Here is a 19,771-nt window from a genome sequence, read left to right as displayed (position 1 = left end):
AGTTAAAACATTAACTAATACAAGTTCAAAGACATGTTTTATTTCCTGAACAAAGTCAATCGGAAACACAATTCATTCAATAACACTCACTTTTAAACAAAATAATTTATACAGATAGACTTTCTACAATGGTGTAGCTGGATTATAAATACTGCACAAAGTTTACTGAGGTATTTTAATGAGTCTGTTCTGGTGGAAAAAAGGTTCTGCACAAATAAAAAGAAAAAAAAGAATAATAATAATGTGTTGATAAGGAAATTCCTCATTGTACATTGAAAAGTTACGGCAACCCGAAATGGTTCCTCAAATATTGTACACAACCTCATTTTTTGTTGAAATTTTGAAGAAAAAGTGTCTTGAAGATGTAACGCACATTATACAATACAACTCTAAGAATGTAATGATTAAGCCAATAACAAATGTCAGCTGGTGGTTTCCATTAAAATAATAGCTCAATACAGTAAAGGGTAAGGCGGCACCATGTATACTGGACACTGTTCTGGCCTCAGCGTCATGAGACTCAGCTATGACAACTTGCCTATATCCTTTACCTACTCTTCAGCCTCTTTCATGCAATTAAATACTAAAATGATGAAGAAAAAAAAAGTTTACCATGGTTGTTTGTGTGAAAGAAAGCATTAGCACAGAGAAAACACATTATAAACAGTACATTGATAAAATCCTATAGAACCAGTGTGATCTCGTGGAGTAGAACACGACAGACAATAAACCCTGTCAGTCCACAAAGCCCATTTACAATGAGCCAAGGTGCAAACAATTTGGAAAATTCCTAAGAAAATATACAGTATTTGTTAAAAATACTACTTTGGCTTTCAATGGGTGAAGCCTGAGAAATACTTTGAAATAAGGTAGAATATGTTCTCATTGTACCATATTTATATACACAACAGAAGACCAAAAGAACGTGCTTGTATTGTCCATAGAGCATTGAAATCAACGCACGGTAAACTACAGAAGGTAAGTGATACTGAGGTTCAAAAGCTAAAATGCTTGACATAATCTGAAATAAACAGAGAAACCTTAATATGAGGCAATATTAAGGGAGACAGGACAGAGTTCCATCCATCACTTATCCATCACCGCTTTCTGTCCTTTTTTGACACCGAGGTAGAACTCGTTGTACATCGAGTAAATGACTCCTGTGGAAATGAAAACACAAGGTAAGATTACTTTATGAAACAAAAATAGTTTCAGATGGCATCACATTTTCCTTGTTTGGTTAAGACTGGGGCTGACAAAATGACTGAAAATATGCTTCTTTTATGAAGATGAAGTATTTTGCTTTTGAAAATAAAGTGAGTTACTGTTACAACATGTTTTATTCGATGTTGTTTGTGCTGTTATACAGAATATGAGCCGACAGGTGCGGACCTGTGCGGTCATCAGACCTGTCTGATGAGATGTTACACCAAAAAGAACGATCAGAAATGAGTTGTTTACTCTCTTTAATAACGTTTGAAGGAGATTTTCCTCAGTCTTTTTTTTTACCTGCCCAGTTTTCTCCCCTAAGCACTAAAAATAATTCATTTTCCGGTGAAATACATACTGTATTTTCTGGACAATAAGTCGCACTTCTATTCCTAGTTTGGCTTTCACACGACTTTCGTATAAATATCAAAATATATAATTTCCCCCGTTAAACTCTCTTCTTATCGTCTCTAGCGGTGAATCAGGACAGTAGTTTGGCGAATAGACGAGAGTAAAGCCGTCGTCCGCGGCCGTTTTGTCTCAAGGAGGAGTTGAATCCACACAGCTCTCATGAGCGCAGTTACTTTCAGAAACTCTGAATGTGTTTAATCTCAGACGAGTTGGGCGACTCACAGGATAACTCTCAATGGTAAGACAGAAACCATCAGGGGCAGGTTTCAGATCGTTTTAAATCAGCGGTTCCCAAATTGTGGGTCAGGGACTAGAGGTGAGAGAATGTGACCATTTGCCATTTACCATTTTAAAAGTGGGTAAAATAGACTAAAAGTAGTCCTAAACCCCAGTCTGACAGTGGCTCAGTGGTTAGTGGTTCTCACACAGAGGGGCAGGGCCTGAACTGAGGTCATTATGTTCCACTTCTGCCCCGCACCACAGCACAGTGGAACTGTTTTTGACCGTGAACAGGTTCTTCGTTGAATAGCCATAGGATACGTTAACGTTAGCCACCTTAACCAATGGGCTAGCAGGGGCTGAAGCCTAGGGGCCAACCATAGTCAAGGGCCTATCAGAATTACGGAAAAAAGAAAAAGAAAAGGTGATTGGTTGATTTTCATGTCAATCACTTCACTTTGCAGCTAACCGTATGCGATGATTGAGGTTAGGATTAGGGTTTGCGCTGAGGGGGGGTGGGGGCCTACAATTCTGTTTAAGCCCTGGTCCCCCATTAAGGCGGGCCTGTGCGTAGGTACTGTAGGACCGAGTGTTGATTTTTGCTTAGGGCCCCAGAAAGGTTAAAAGAAGTAACGAGTAACGAGAAAAGTTACTGCTCCAGAGCGACTTAAAGTCCGGAAAATACAGTACATATTTTCATGAGTAATTTTGTTTTGTACACCTACATTTTTTATCACACGCGCAACCAAATAAAAAAAGTGAATTTTGCGTCACCGTGTCTTTATATCTGAACATACCGAGCGTCATAGCCCCGACCACAAAGCCCTGAGCGGCCACTCGCATGTGGATGAGATGCACCGACATCTTCACATCGCCGCGTTGCTTCATCTTCAGCAGCCGGTACCCAACGATGCCGAAGAATCCCGCCAGCCCTTCAGGAAGAAAATGCACAAATGTTGCATTAGTGAAATTATCTTCATGAATGTTGTATTGAATGAAATCTAGAGGCACTCACCAATGGGCACGAATGGATTCTCCTTCGCCTTGCGCATGAATTTTGATTGATTCTCTTCCTCGTAGTCGGCCATCGTCACTAGAAAAAACAACTTTTAGATTTGTGATGATATATATTTATTCCCTTTTTTCATAATATTACTTTTTCTTTACACGTGAGAATAATCATGTTCGGCGTCACTTTTTAATTTTTTTAACATATTTTTTGTTGCTTTGCCTTTTTGTCGTTCACGCCACATTTTTGCCAAATTTTCATCCCTTTTGTTGTTCTTTTGTGTCACTTTTCTTGTGTTTCCGATTTTTTGTTGTTGCATTTTTGACTTTTAGATTTGGGTAAAGCCAAACTGGAGAAAATGTGCTCGGTCCAGATGGGGGTTAAGAGGTTAAACAGTATTACATCCAAGTCCAGAACTAAAGCAAGTTCACTGAAGACTAAAGCAAACCGGGGCGATAAAACCATTAAACCATTAAACCCCGCTCTATGAGGTAAAATCGACAACCACGACCCTGACAGGTTACGCACCAAGGACAGGGGAACAGGCATAGAAATGGAACAGGACGTCCAAGCAGAAATATCTCTCCGCTTTGACACGAAAAGCTTCTCTTTAACAGATCTTAATATGCGCTTACGTTTAATGTTGATAAGAGAAGAACACAATGTACCAGAGATCTGCTGTAGGTCATTGTATCTAATGTTGGCTGACACGTGTAGCCGTAACGGAAGAATCTAAAACAATGTGGCTCTTACCTTAAATGAAAAGGAGATTTTCGTCTATTGAAAAAAATGATCTTTTCTAACTTTGAAACGGTCAAAGCGAGGCGTGGATCTGAACAGGAGACAGCAGCCGGTGTGAAGTGATGTAACAACACGAGAACCAGGCGCACGCTCTTACGTCAGTGTTATAACGTGTGGTGCGTTTGCGTGGTGTGGGGAATTATGCATGTTACGCTACTATAGGCCTATGCGTACGTAATAAAATACTAATAAAATATATATATATAACGCATACAAACTAAAAGCGAGCGCCGTTTATCGCGGCTCAGCGCCGCATATTTTTGTCAAAATAATTCAGTTCTCTTAAAACAACGTGAAACTCTGCCCAGACATTCTCAATAGTTTATTTCCTTTTCTTAAGCCCCTGTTTTCCGCCACAGGCCAGAGAAGAGAGTGACTTGTGCCCTGGGGCAGATGCCCCATGCAAAATACCCCACTAGCAAAAGATGCTGGCAAAAAACAGTATTAATAAACTGAAAGCAGTTGGTTTTCCCCAAATCTATAATTTGAGCTCCTATACCACACAGCCCCTTTTACTTTTGAATAAAATAAAAAACAAAATGGATTTGAAATAGATTGTGATAAGAATTTAAGAGGAGCTGTAACGGTCGGTTTGTCAGGGGCCGCGGGGGGAGGGATGGGTGTAGTGCCCTTTGAATTTTTGAGCTCCTGGCCCTCTGTAGCTCTGCACGGCCCTGTTAATGGGCCATGTTCGAAAGGGAATCCATAGTGGATTTACAGACTCCTCCTATCCTGCTCTGACCGAGCATGTTCCTAAAAGGGCATAAGGGCAGGATCTTCACTGTAGACTGGGCCCTCGACAACTCCTCCTCACTCCTCCCCGGTTGCCACAATGACCAAGTTTGAGGGCAAATCATGGTGGATTTACAGAATCCCCCTCGCCAGCTCTTACGAAACATGTTCCTAAAAAGGACATAAGGGCGGGATCTTCACTGTAGTCCCTTGCATGACGTGTAGTTCGGTTGTAGCCGCGCAACTCCAATGCTAACAGTCCGACCTCATTAGTATATGAGATTTCTAAAATGTTTCTTACGAAAACGAGCCTGGTTTCTTTAATTGCACCTAACCCAGTGTTATCACAGGAGGAATATCTAGCTGTAGAAAGTTCCCAAAAATTAGCCATCAAGCTCTAAAGTTGTTTTTAACATGTCTATAGTCCAATGCATTCCAATGGGTACCTAGCGGTTATATGGAGATGCTGCAGCAATGGCGGAGCAATGGCGGCCCCTGGTGTCGTGGTCACAAAGCAGAGCAGTCAGTGGCCATTCCTCGGCCCTCGCGGGGCGTGTAGTTCAGTCAACTGCGCCGGCACCATTAGCTCTAATGCTAACGGCCTGTCAATCAAAGTCAGGCCCCCCTTAATATATGAGATTTCTAAAATGTACCTTACAAAAACCTGCCAATGGCTGCGCCCTGTATGGTGGTCACTGAACTCTGCTACCCACAGCCATTAGCTTCAACTCAAACATGTGTGTTTAAAGAAGGTGTGCTCCATAATGCAATGGCACAGAGCTAGCAAAGAGAAATATTAGTCCTGCCTCACCCTTATTAAACACTATTATACTACTGTTACATATTACTATTTATCTGTGATAAATTACTGTTGAAAATGAGCCGAAATTAATGCTGCTGCAGCCGGTGCAGTGAGGCAGAGCGCGCTCTCTCCAGCCCTCTCCAGCCCTCTCCAGCCCCCTCCAGCCCTCTCCAGCCCTCTCCAGCCCTCTCCAGCCCTCTCCACTCCTTCTTTCCTCATTTTAATCACTAAAGTTTCAGGCCAAAACAGTCAGTGTCAATTTCATTAGTCAAAGTGATATTTTAGAGTAAAATCGGACTAAAACTAAATTAAAAGTTTTTCATGAGACTAAAACGATGACTAAAATGTCCAGATATTTTAGTCGACTAAAAAAAACCAATGAAAAGAAAAGACTAAAATTATCCAAACTTCTATTGACCGTCTGAAAGAGCCTCAAATCATATACATTTACTGCCAAAGGAACAGCATTGAGCTTTGTTCATGTGGGAGCAGCTCCATGAAGCAGAGGGCCTTTATTATGACTATAATGAATATTATAAAGGAAAAGTCGACTTAATTTGCTGGCAATTTTTAAAACTAGACACAAATTGAAGATATTTTTTTTATTAAATCTTGACTAATTTTTTTTTTTATTTTCGTAAAAAGACTAAAACTAAATAAAAAATAATGCAAAACCCACGGGTCACTTGCGATTAATTATGTAAATGAGCCACACGCACTCGTTCATTATAAATGCACCACTTTAGAGACTCATTTGATGTGAAACTCTAAAATAATTATTTTTGATTTTTTTTGCAAAGTGAAAATAGCATTTTGACTGAGCTAAATTACATAATTATCGTATCCAACTAAACCGTCTTTGGTGATGTAATAGAATGGCTGCTTTACCCATGTGCTAATGCAATAATACTGTCAAATTATGTCCATAATGTGCCTGTGAGGTTTGCCTTAGGTAATTATGGGCACCATGAGTCCTCTGGTTTATGTAAATAGAAGATTAAAGGGAAGATACAGGGCCAGGTGTTTTAGAATGCCCTGCATGAGAGATATTATGATGCTAATTCAACGTTGACCTTTGGTCAGATTGGTTGTTTCTGGTTGAGGTTTAAAAGTCAGTGTTTAATCCATGTTTTAAAAAAGCTGTTAAATCAATGTTGAATAAACAAGACTGTTTTAAGGTTAAAGTGCCAACATTAACTCAATGCTTCAACAACATCAGTGTATATGGCCCTACTAGTTAGGCAGGTGTAAAAAGAGCATGAAGTTAAAGGGATATTTCAGGATTTTTGACATAGGGCGTCATTTCCTAGTTATCCAGAGTGTTGCTGGTACCTGGAGATATTTTTTTTGTAATCCATGCAGTTCTTATGTTTGAAGAGTTTCGCGGCGCTAGGCTAATGCAAGGCTAGCACATTTCTACGATGTCAGCTAGTCTGCATTAAAAACAGTCTTACGCACTCCACAGTGTGCTGTACCTGAGGAAAATCATTTATTGCGCCAGACTAACCATATATATGTCTGTGTCGATAGAATAAGTTTAACCATTTTGCATTTAAAATACCTTATATTTGAACAGCATCTGCTTCGTGTATAAAATGCGATCATTCATGTGATGCAAGGTCAGTTATTTTCCAAAAATACTCTATCGACACAGACATTTATATGGTTAGTCTGGTGTTATAAGTGATTTGCCTCAGGTGCATTGTGGAGTCAGACTGTTTTTAATGCCGGCTAGCTGACATCGTAGAAATGTGCTAGCCTTGCATTAGCCTAGCGCCACGAAACTCTTCAAACATAAGAACTGCATGAATTACAAAAAAATATCTCCAGGTACCAGCAACACATATAACTAGGAAATGACGCCCTATGTCAATAATCCTGAAATATCCCTTTAAGTTGTCATGTGACCCAAAGCATTCAAATCTTAACTGCTCTGGACCACTTGCTGCACTGTTGGTTTGGAGAAGTAAACTGTACGTTTAATGAGATCTTTATTACAATACAACTATTCATAACATTAACAATGTCACACATTTGCCCACACAACAATTAATAATCTTTTGGTAATAGTGTCTTATTCAAGTTAGGAAAGTTATGTTGTTAGCTTACTTAAATATATAGCCTATATACCTACATTTTGTGCCAGAAACACGCCTGGTACAAAATACAAGATAGATTGTTCTGAACTTGTTTTGTACCATGTCAAATAATTGAAACACATTTAAAAATGTATAATAATACTTTACACATGCTGTTATTATTGCTGATTTTTTTTCTCTCAAACGCTTCTGTTATGTTTCACCTTTCCACTGATCGTTGCAGCAGTATACTGTATATTGTTCTGGAATATTACTTCTTACTTTATTCTTTGTAGTACATGTCCAGCCCTACCTACACATGTTGCCATTAGTATTTGTTTCTTGTTATAGACTATACACTTCGATAAAGGTATCCATTTTTCCTTATTGTTACAGTGACATTATTGTTTCTCTTCAATGAATTGATAATAATATTTGCTAAAGTAGAGCACAGTTGAGACACGTCTACTGTGCAACTCAAAACAAACATAACTGGGTGTGCAAAGCTGACTTGAATATTTCTGTTGGAGCTGGTAAGGTTTAGCTCCAGGGGAAATGTTTTAACAACGGTGTTCGAGAGGATAGATGAAGAACAGCAGTCTGGATGTCTTATACAGGAGAAGTTTATTTACCATCGGTGCAGGACCCGGAGACATGAACTCGACATATTGCGCTAGTCCTACTGTTCAAGTCAAGTCAAGGCCATGGCAGAGATAGTACGACTGTGCAGCTTGACCCAGTATGATAACGTGATGAGAGCTTGTTTTTTTGATATGCAACTGTAGATTAGACACAGTGATAGGCTCAAAGAAGCCAATGGAATCTGTTTATTAATAACAATATTAAAATAGTTAGAGTATGACACTGATATTGTTGCAAAAGTATTTGTGTATGTGTAATTAAATTCAAATTCAGTGTGGTAAGTCAGTCTTTATTTCAGACCTTAAAACAATCAGATTAGGCTGATAATGTCCCTGTGACGTTTCCTTTTTTGTAATTATGTGGGCGCCTTAAGCCGTCTGGATCATGTACATAGAAGATGAAAGGAAACATGAAGAGAGGACGGTGGCGGTGAAGAAGCTGTATGCAGTATTCTCTGCTCTCGTGGCCTTCGCTCTACACCAGGAGACAGAAGCACTGGCAAATATTGACGGGAAACTCCATTAACTTGAGTTCTTTAAGTCCTCATGTAAATATGCCAGAGTAAGCCACAAGGGCTAATTCTCATCTGTTGTCCCAGAGCAGGTTGATGTGTAGAGACAGGAAAGGCCACGCAACAACAAGCACAATTCTATAGACATTTGAAACACAGCGTAAAAACAAGCAGGAATATTTTCCCAACTGAAAATAATATAGATTTTGAGAGAACGTGGTAGTGCTGATAGGAGCTGTGCTGTCGATCTTCTGACTACACTTGTTTGACTCCAGGTTAAACAGTAGCAAATGTGTGACATAATCATGGCATTAAAGTAGCTCTTTACTCTTCTACAGTTAGATCATTTCATATTTGACAGAAAGTTGCCGAAGTGAATTTGATTTGATTTGTTGCTTTCTTGACTTTTGAATCAATAATAACCCCAAAGTATTTATATTCTAGAAGTACTGTTAACTCGCATCCTGCAACATCAACCGGTGGGTCCGGTTCCTTATTGAGTGGCTTAGAAAAGCAAAGAGTTTTATCCACATTTGTATGTACTTTACTAAGCAACTCAACACGTAACCTGACCCAAACAATCATTGGATGTGTGGGTCAGGATCCACATTTACAGTAGTTCAGAGTGGCTACTCAAAATAAGTATTACTCAATATGAGCATGATTCAAAATTAGCATTCTAAATATGTGATCGAAATATATGCATTTAGCAATATCTGTCGAATATCTGTTTCAACTTTTATGCAGATTGTTGTTTCAGATACAGACATTGGTGACCACAAACAAGTTTACATAGATGTACAAACGATTTAGATTAAGTCAGTTTGCTATGAATTGCATTTCAAATGATTAAGACCTATGAACAGCAACACGCCCGGTGAAATAAACATTAAATAAAATTTAAAAGAAAGCAAAAGATTATATGCTATTTGCATGAATGTAGTAAGTAGCTAATAACAACCGAAATATCTTGATTGTTGATTGTTAGTAGCAATGAAACGATCTAGTCATTCAAAAATATATTAAAAGAGATAAAAAAGAAATGCAAGAATACTTTTCGTTACTTACAAATGTGAAAATCATTTATTTTCATCTTTCATCAAAACCTTTTTTTGTATCTATTATATATTACAGATACAACTCAGAAAATTTGATTATTATTAAAAAGTGCATCCATTTCTGTAATTCAACTTATACTGCGAAACTAGTATATGATAGACTCATTACATGCAAAGTAAGATATTTATGGCCTTTTTTTGTTATAATGTTGATTCTTTCTTATGGCTCAGCTTGTAAAAACCCCAAATTAAAATTCTCAGAAAATTAGAATATTTTGAAAATGGACTGTAAGCCATAATTATTAAAATTACCCTCTATATTCTTTTTCACACCAATACATAGCAAAGTGATTTAATACCTCAACCTGTAACGAAACTGGACTTCTCTGTCTGGTTGCATGGTTCCAAATCCCCACCGATTGGGGTCAATGTGTGGGATCTTCTCATCTGGATTCATCAGCTCAAAGTCAAAGTAGACCAGCATGAGGAAAACAAACTGCTTGAGTTCGTTGGTGGCAAAGAATCGACCAGGACACATAGACACCCCAGAGCCCCAGGGCATGGTGTAGTACCTGACCCTCTTCCCTCCTTTATAGAAGTCAGTTTTCTTGGTTCCCTCTGGAGTCAGGAATCGGTCGTACTTGAAGGTGAATGGATCAGGATGGATCTCAGGGTCCATGTGAACAGCAATGTAGGGGAAAATGGCCAGACGATCTCCTTTGCGGATTAAAAATTCCCGACCATCAGCCATCTTTAGAGTCATATCTTGAACAACTGACCTGGTAAGGAGCGGTGCAGCTACAAGACGAAGAACTTCTTCAACAGCACTGTCCAGAACTGGTGTTTTCATGAGCATTTCATGGGTTAGGTTAACTAAAGGACCTCCAGGCCGGACCTCCTGCCCAGATTCTTCCAGAACTTTAAGGACTTCATTTCTCACAGCCTCCATTGCATCTGGGTGCTTCATGAGGTAGAAGAGCAGCCAAAATGAAGAAGGCCCAGTGTTGCCCTGAGACGCCCAAAGCAGAACAAACATGTGTCTGTCAATCATTGATTCTTGCATACCTTCCTCTCGGTGGTGAGACAGGTCCCATATCCAACCACTAATATTTTCTTTACTTTTCATTCTTTCCATGGACAGTGTATCCCAGAAGAAACTCAACAGTCTATTTGCCTCCCTTCTTCCTTTGGGGGTCAAGACACCATAGGCTAAATTAGGAAAAAGCTGGTCATATTTGCGGAATTCATGATACAAGGCTTCAGACTCGGTTCTGTCTTTGGCTCTGGCTTTCTCTTCGTCTCCTTCGGTCTGGGAGGTCGCATTGCCATACAGTGCCAGGTAGCCAGCTCTGAACACAATGTTGTAGCAGTAGTTAAGCAGTCCATCTTCTTTCCAACTCTTTTGGTTCACACCAGACCCAAGATGGTGCAGCATGAGATTCTGTAAATTACTCATCATAGATTCTGTCATTATCTGCAGTCCATGACCTTTGAGGTGCTTCTGACTCGCAGCATCTAGTATTGACGGCATGTTGCTAGTCCCCGTAAAGCCAAAGACTCTCAGAACTAGCTGTTTAGCAAATGCATTAAAGCTCAGTTTGTCTCTGCTTTCTCTGACAAATGCTCCAAATGACAAAGGATCCTGAAGAAAAGTCACATAATAACCACCCAGCTGAATTGTGAAAACATTGCCATGTTTTTGCGTCAGCCTCTGAAGAAATGTTGCCGTGTCCCTTCGAAATTCCAAAACATGGCCAAGCCAAGGAATCCACCCTTTATCTAGAGGAGGCTCTCCGGGACGTCTTTGTCTGAAAAAGCCCAGAATGCACAGCCCTCCAAACAGACAGGCAAGAACACATAGAAACAAGGGCAGGAGCAGCTCCATGACTGATAGCACTTGTTTGCAGCTCTTGTTTTCACTTTTATCTGGAGGCACTCGCTGCAGCAGTTCATAGTTCCTCCCATGTGGGACTGGCTTCTCGGCTTTTGTCAGCCTTCATTAAAGTAATGTGAAGCAGATTGGGCTGCAACATGAGAGCCAATAAGAGTTCTTTTTATCTCTTTTTATATTTTTTTCAATATGCAAAAAAATAATGCATATTTGTGTCAACTAACGATAGTTACTACTACAGTTACAGTAGTTATAACATAGTGTAGTGTTCCTACCAATAGTTACTACTAGTGTAGTTATAACATAGTGCAGTGTACTAACAATAGTAGCTACTGTAGTTATAACATAGTGCAGTGTACTAACAATAGTAGTTATAACATAGTGTAGTGTACTAACAATAGTAGCTACTGTAGTTATAACATAGTGTAGTGTACTAACAATAGTAGCTACTGTAGTTATAACATAGTGCAGTGTACTAACAATAGTAGCTACTGTAGTTATAACATAGTGTAGTGTACTAACAATAGTAGCTACTGTAGTTATAACATAGTGTAGTGTGCTAACAATAGTATCTACTGTAGTTACAACATAGTGTAGTGCACTAACAATAGTAGCTACTGTAGTTATAACATAGTGTAGTGTGCTAACAATAGTAGCTACTGTAGTTATAACATAGTGTAGTGTACTAACAATAGTAGCTACTGTAGTTATAACATAGTGTAGTGTACTAACAATAGTAGCTACTGTAGTTATAACATAGTGTAGTGTGCTAACAATAGTAGCTACTGTAGTTATAACATAGTGTAGTGTACTAACAATAGTAGCTACTGTAGTTATAACATAGTGTAGTGTACTAACAATAGTAGCTACTGTAGTTATAACATAGTATAGTGTGCTAACAATAGTAGCTACTGTAGTTATAACATAGTGTAGTGTGCTAACAATAGTAGCTACTGTAGTTATAACATAGTGTAGTGTACTAACAATAGTAGCTACTGTAGTTATAACATAGTGTAGTGTGCTAACAATAGTAGCTACTGTAGTTATAACATAGTGTAGTGTACTAACAATAGTAGCTACTGTAGTTATAACATAGTGTAGTGTACTAACAATAGTAGCTACTGTAGTTATAACATAGTGTAGTGTGCTAACAATAGTAGCTACTGTAGTTATAACATAGTGTAGTGTACTAACAATAGTAGCTACTGTAGTTATAACATAGTGTAGTGTACTAACAATAGTAGCTACTGTAGTTATAACATAGTGTAGTGTGCTAACAATAGTAGCTACTGTAGTTATAACATAGTGTAGTGTACTAACAATAGTAGCTACTGTAGTTATAACATAGTGTAGTGTACTAACAATAGTAGCTACTGTAGTTATAACATAGTGTAGTGTACTAACAATAGTAGCTACTGTAGTTATAACATAGTGTAGTGCACTAACAATAGTAGCTACTGTAGTTATAACATAGTGTAGTGTACTAACAATAGTAGCTACTGTAGTTATAACATAGTGTAGTGTACTAACAATAGTAGCTACTGTAATTATAACATAGTGTAGTGTACTAACAATAGTAGCTACTGTAGTTATAACATAGTGTAGTGCACTAACAATAGTAGCTACTGTAGTTATAACATAGTGTAGTGTGCTAACAATAGTAGCTACTGTAGTTATAACATAGTGTAGTGTACTAACAATAGTAGCTACTGTAGTTATAACATAGTGTAGTGTACTAACAATAGTAGCTACTGTAGTTATAATATAGTGTAGTGTACTAACAATAGTAGCTACTGTAGTTATAACATAGTGTAGTGTACTAACAATAGTAGCTACTGTAGTTATAACATAGTGTAGTGTACTAACAATAGTAGCTACTGTAATTATAACATAGTGTAGTGTACTAACAATAGTAGCTACTGTAATTATAACATAGTGTAGTGTACTAACAATAGTAGCTACTGTAGTTATAACATAGTGTAGTGCACTAACAATAGTAGCTACTGTAGTTATAACATAGTGTAGTGTACTAACAATAGTAGCTACTGTAGTTATAACATAGTGTAGTGCACTAACAATAGTAGCTACTGTAGTTATAACATCTGACGAACATTAAGGATCAGTTTCTTGTGACGATGGATGTTGAAAGCTTGTATACAAATATTGAACATAAAGAAGGTCTTTCTGCACTAAGACATTTCTTTAGGGAGAGTGATATCCCAAGAACATCTTGTGATGTTTTGTTGAAAATACAGAATGGGTTATTCATAACAATATATTTATTTTTATGGACGAACTATACATTCAAAAGAGCGGTGTTCCCATGGCTTCTTGTTTTTCTCCAAACTATGCATGTCTATTCTTGGGTCTGTGGGACAAGGACTATGTCCTTAATCCTATTAATCCTTTCTATCATAAAATGACCTGGTATGGTCACATTTTGTTATTTTTGATGGTAATTTGAATGAATTATTGGATTGTTACAAATGCTTGAACTCTATCAATCCCAATATTAAGTTGTCCATTGAATAGTATTATTATGAGTAGTATACAACACTATTTTGAGAGCAGATTCCTTTCATCCTCAACACCAAAAAAGAACATCCCCTACGGGCAGTTTAAGCGTCTGCGACGCTTTTGTGAGCGTGAGGAGGACTTTTCCGACTAGGCAGAGGCCATGTCCTGCAGATATTTGGACAGAATTCACAAACCTGTGGTCGTGAAAGATGCCCTTGACAAAGCCGAGTCTCTGGATCGCACCATTCTACTTGCCAAGAACAAAAATCCTCATTCCAGTGAACTGTCCTGTGTGTGCTGACCAAATTAAAAAACATTGACACAATTGGTCTATGCTCCAATGTGATCCTGTGTTGAGTGAAGTTTTCCCAGAACCACCTTTATTTTCATTCAGACATGCTCCAAACCTCAGAGACAAACTCATGCGTTTGTATCTTCCACCAGAGAATAAGTGCATGTGGTTGAGAAAACCAATTGGTCCTTTTATTTCATTTTCATTTATTTATTTATTTAACATGGACATAGCAATTACATTGGACGAACCAGATGCAAGTGTTATAGGACATGTGCTAATTTCCAACACCTGTCCATAGGGGGCTTTTAGGTTTCAAAGATAAAACACATTTTTAAACAAGGTTACAATAAAACAAATTATTAAACTAGATAAGGCACATTTTACACATGTGAACACCTTTGGCCCGATTTGAGCCACTGTTTGAGCTCTCTGGTAAAGATGTTAATATTAGTCTGCAGTTTCAGAGCCGTGGGGAGAGAGTTCCACAGTGTAGCCCCTCTGAAGGAGCAGCTCGACTGTCCAAAAGATTTTCTACATTTTGGGAGTGTGGAAATATGTGTCTTCTTGTTTTCTAAATAATATAATATGTTCTTAGCTTAAAGTGTGAGAGTAACTGTATGGTTTACAAAGCTATAAAATTAGGTATGCGACCTACTTGCTGCCCTGTGTTGACCATCAGTTGACCTGAAGAACAAAGGGGCTCAGGAGACTGCTTTTGGGGAAATTGCAGTCGTAAACTTGTCGTAAAGCAGGATGCCCATTTGTTATCAGTTTACTAAAAATGCTTTGATGTAGATCTTATAGATCAGCCCCTTTGGTATAAAAGCTTGGTGTTTTGTTAAACCTGCAGACTCTCCTGCGACTGTCTTCACGCTGTCATCTTGTGCTAATAAAGGCTCTAAGAACTGCTTTGCTTTTAGCATTTTTCTTAGCATTTTTGTTAGCCGCAACATCCACAAGAGCACACAATCCCCGTTAACTGAGGCTCTGGTGGAGGGTCTGAGAGAACCTCACCATGAGGCCAGAGAACAGTGGTGACACACAGTTGTTCAGACATTTAAAAGTCAATTTTCATTTCTCTGTGTATCTAAGATTATGCCCAAGTATTTTGTTTCATGAACCTTCTGAATGGGTTCATGTTCTAACTGAACCTCAAAGGTGCTGTCAGGGGACCTCCGGCTAATGGAGGATCACATTGAGAATGTTTTCTTTACATTTGAAGACAAATGGGAGATGTCGAGTAAAGCCTGTGTTAACTGCTGCCCAGCCAGCGCAGATGTTTTTGCTGAGACATGAATAAAGCTGGCAGTTTACACCCTGAACAATATGAACTGTATGAACTGTCCTCATTGTAATAACATCAACCAGACCAAGACTTTTTTGGATGTGTACAATAATGTGACTTTTCAACAAACCAATTTCATTAAAGAGGGGGTATTATGCTTTTTTCAATCACATAGCACCAGTCTATATCACACTACAATGATAACCAAACCTTCTGTTGGTCTGTAAATGCAGTAAATTAGAATAACTGCCTTGTATAAAATGTCTCTCTCAAAATGGCTGTAGTGAATGTCTTGAAATAGGCCTCTGTCTCTTTAAGAACCTCTGACCCTTTCAGACACGCCCCCTCCACACGCTGTCTGTGGCATCAGTGGGGAGGGGGTTCTGCTGAGGAGCAGTGGTCGGTTAATCGGCTGGTGACGAAAGCTCGGAGGCGTCTCCAGGAGGTGGGGGCGTTCCTAGGAGGACTCAGGCAAACCTATCCCTAAAATGGCCGCCATCAGAGTCTTTACAGATTACTCAAAAATACGTGAATGTGTCAAGGCAACACTTCAGGCATGTTTTTAATGAGGGAATGACATAATAACATGATGTAAAGCTTGAAAAAGTCAATTTTGCATAATACCCCCCCTTTAACTGTAACACTACTTTTGTAATATACCGCCTCTCTTGCCCTTGTCCAGAAGGGTTTTTCTATGTTGGCCGTACAAAAAGGCGTCTGCGGGATCGCCTGGCAGGACACAAATATGCGATTAGAGTCAACAATCTGGACTATATGGCAAGACATTTCAATCAACAACATAAAGCCAATGACTCTTTGCTTCGTATTGAAGGTATTGAACATGTCAAACCAGTGGCATTAAAGCTCAATCAAAGACAGGCTTTTTGGATTCATAAATTGAAAACTTGTCAGCATCCGGGTCTGAATGAGGACTTTGATTTATCTTGTTTTCTGTAATAAGTGTTACATTTGTATTTGTTTTGGTGGTTCTGTTTTTTTCTTGTTTTTTTTGGACCACTCCCTAACCTGGTCATTTTATACTAAGCCCTGACGAAGAAACATGTTGGCTTGGCCATCTAAATACTTAAAGGCTTTTTAAGTACTTCCTTGTGCTGTGCGTATTTGTTTTTGGAGTGCCTGGGTTTTCTGTTTTTTGTAAGTTGGATCCCTTTCCCAAGAGCATCCATATCTACTTTTTGTAATACATTGGGACACCGAGAGCAATCAGTCATTTTGTTGTTTTTACATAGTGTGTAAAGTGTTTCTAAAGATAGTTACTACTGCTGTAGTTATAACATAGTGTAATGTTAATAACGATAGTTAATAACATCCACAGCAGTGTTGTCTGCCTCTCATAACTGTTTATGTAGCGTGAAAATTATATTTAAAACTATACAACAATGTTTTATTTCATGGTTTATAATATTAATGTTAATTCTATTGTGAATTGTATGCATTTGTAGCACAAATAATTGATTTAATTAACTCCACAGAAATATGTTTGGATCCTGAACAGATGTTAACCATATGTGCATATTGAGCAAGGAAATTTCATTTGAATCAAGAAGGTTTTGAAAGTTTCTAGGAAGCCAGTCCCACTTGGGAACAATGGGTTTAATAGGAAACATGTGCAAATAACACTGAGCTGTAAACAAGTGCCGTTAGTCATGAGGCTGCTGCTGCTGCTGCTGCTGCTGCCTTTGTTTCTGTGTTTTCTTGGCTTTCTGCAGGGCTATGCATTCAACTCTTTTTTTCTAAAAAAAAATGAAAGCTGAGATGCAAAATGAAATTGCATCTCAGTACACCAGGGGTATGACCATACTTATTTCAGTGTGACCCCTGTCTTTCATTCATGGCTTAAAGGTGCACAGTGCAACTTTTTATGTGGAAAAAAAAGTTGATATTTGTGTGCATTTGACGTTTTGCACTGACCCAGCGGCTGAATCAGTGGTCAGCATGGCACAGGGGCGATTTTAGAGTTTCAACTTTTGGGGTGCACCTGCGGGTTCTGACCCCTGTCGTCACACTCTATCGGAGCCAGTGTCATGGCGGCACAACAGCTGTCCACTCTACTACGACTAGTCGCATTGTCGCTGTTTGTAAAAGCTCAGCGATGTCATAGTGTTGCGAGTATCGTGTGAGTATCCGGTGAAAATCCACTCATTTGCGTGTGGTTAATGCGGGTTTTTTGCGTGAGGGCTTGTGTCGGTGCGGGGAACACAAGGGGCGCGCCATGACCTCTGTGTGTCGCTAAATCTACCTGGTTACTATTACTATCACTAAAATGAACAAAATGCTGTTGTTTACAAATGGTCTATGTTTATTTAGGCTCCTGCTGGCAGTGGGCCTCCTCTTTGTTTAATGTCCTCCACTGCTCCACGTGTGACTCTCCTCTCCGGTGTGTTCGACGTGTGGCTCAGGACGCAAAGCTACGCCGCTCACATGGCTGGAGTAATGTCCGAGTGAAAGACTGCTTGGCTTCAGAGGTAAAAACTATGGAGCTTTTGTTCTTGGAGCGCAAATACGAACAATAATATGGACAACTACAATGAATGAGATGGACTGCACAGGATCCTGTGCTCGGCCCCTTTGTCCTCTCACTGACACAGGCTGCACTAAACTAAAGTCTGAAAAGTGGGTGAGGTAGAATAAGGTGAAGATGAGAAGGATTTTCAAAAATTAAAAACTGGCCAAAAGCTTGTGATGTACAGAGCCTCTCCATTAAGATCTATACAATTCAACAATCATTATTTCCTCCGCATGTGCTGTTGGAGACCAGCACCAAAGTTTAAACTCCGAGTCTGAGGCGACAGCGCTGTGAGGAGAGGGGGCGGAGCTCAGCTACAGCAACGAGACATCAGACCAAATCATTTAGTGAAGAGGGATGTTTATGTTTTATTTTTTATATTAAGCATATTTTAATAAATCAACTCAGAAATATATTATAGACATACATTAGTGTGGATTTTATTTCTGTTATTATATTTTTGGCCTGAAATTTTTAGGGGGTCAATTGTTTTAAGGGGTGCTTGAAAATAGGCCGAGCCTCGCCCCTGGCATGGCGCCTTAGGTTTTGATCACGGTGGCTTCTACAATGCTCCAGGATCAATTGTTTTGTAGGTTTTCTGGTGAAAGGCTCTGTCAGCAGTGAAAGCCTTCCAAGCAATTGTAAGGATTATAAAGAAATCTGAACAAGCCTCTGACTCGTGCTTTGCTTACACGCAACAGAACAAGAAGACCATGTCACTGAGATGAGCTGATAGACAATGGTCCACACCATAATCATTCTGAACAACTTTGTTATACAACTTTGTAACTAGGAACAATGGCAATAAAAGCCTTGTCTTTGAGACGACTTCTATCTCCAGTGTCTGCTTTGGCTATATCCAAATAACTGTTCTCGCGTGATACAAAAGAACCAGATCATAACAATTGGTGCCGAGACCAGGATATCTTCGCGAGAGTAGAGGATCGCTCTTATTTTTTTTTTAAATATTTATTGTATATTTTTTTTCCGTCAGTGCTGAGACAGGCCAAACAGGAGCAGACGTGGGAGCCGCAGCCTGAGCACGTGACCACTCAAAGGGGAAAGGCGCCACAGAACAAGGTAAGCAGAAAACCTTTTCTAAATTTCTGCCACGCTCTCGCGTGTTATTTCCCTATATTTGAGTGGCCTCGCTCTTAAGGTTTGGTACTTCCCTATTTAAACATTTTGACATACACTGATCAAAGCCAAGAGAAAGTGAAAACATTTTTGCCGTTCCTTCTTACAAGGATTCATTTAGATAAGTCAAATCCGCAGGGGTCAGGGACCACTATATAAACTTGCGCGGCTGGTCAAGGACCCGGTCAGGGACGGAAAAAAAGCCACAGGCCTGAGTTTCTAAAAAAAAAAGCGCGCAAAGAAAAAATAAATAAATAAATAAATACAAAAATAAATAAAAATAAAATAAAATAAAAAATGTTGTTCCGTGCGCAAACACGTCGAGAAAACTAGGTAAACTACAAAAAATGTTAATAAAAAATAAAAAAGTAATAAAAATAAAAATAAATTATTGTGATTGGTCATGAAACAAGGCAACAGGCAATTGCTTACTTTAAATGTGAACAGGGGGACAGTGTAAATCAACAGGGGGTATGTGCATAAACTAAAACTTAAATGGCTAACTGCACTATAGTGCTATTTGGAATGAGATCTCACCCTGTGGAGGCCTGTGGATTTAAGCTCCATGAGGATCTCACAGGTCAAAAAGGCCATGTCCTCTGACTGTAGGGCCAAGTGACAAAACAATATTGTTGAAAGAGCAATGC

The 19,771-nt window shown here is 39.0% G+C and overlaps 2 protein-coding genes across 4 annotated transcripts in view; both read right to left on the bottom strand.

Annotated features, from left to right (window-relative positions):
• Nucleotides 1-288: 288 nt before the first annotated feature.
• LOC306972551 (HIG1 domain family member 1A, mitochondrial-like) overlaps nt 289-19,771 on the bottom strand; it is a 39,888-nt gene continuing 20,405 nt past the window's right edge. Inside the window, exons 2-5 of one of the 3 annotated variants that reach the window (XM_079569222.1) lie at nt 3,602-3,683; nt 2,855-2,932; nt 2,637-2,771; nt 289-1,160 (exon numbers count right to left, since the gene is read on the bottom strand). In XM_079569222.1, the coding sequence (XP_079425348.1) occupies nt 1,087-1,160; nt 2,637-2,771; nt 2,855-2,927 (282 nt within the window). In that variant the 5' untranslated portion in view covers nt 2,928-2,932; nt 3,602-3,683 and the 3' untranslated portion in view covers nt 289-1,086. Of the gene's footprint in view, nt 1,161-2,636; nt 2,772-2,854; nt 2,940-3,601; nt 3,739-19,771 lie in introns of those variants that run through there. The other 2 variants (XM_079569221.1, XM_079569220.1) reach the window with 2 other exon arrangements.
• On the bottom strand, nt 9,791-11,382 carry LOC306972437 (7-alpha-hydroxycholest-4-en-3-one 12-alpha-hydroxylase-like). The gene has a single exon (XM_079569035.1). The coding sequence runs from the start codon at nt 11,355-11,357 to the stop codon at nt 9,825-9,827; it is 1,533 nt and encodes a 510-aa protein (XP_079425161.1). The 5' UTR covers nt 11,358-11,382; the 3' UTR covers nt 9,791-9,824.

This window comes from Gobius niger (genome assembly GCF_951799975.1).
Source record: "Gobius niger genome assembly, chromosome: 13".
Taxonomy (NCBI): Eukaryota; Metazoa; Chordata; class Actinopteri; order Gobiiformes; family Gobiidae; genus Gobius; species Gobius niger.
Note: the sequence above shows the minus strand (reverse complement) of the source record. Positions and strands in the feature narration are given on the sequence as shown.

What these genes read in the sequence shown, in the direction of transcription:
- LOC306972437 (XM_079569035.1), bottom strand. Translation starts at nt 11,357, where the DNA reads ATGGAGCTGCTCCTGCCCTTGTTTCTATGTGTTCTTGCCTGTCTGTTT.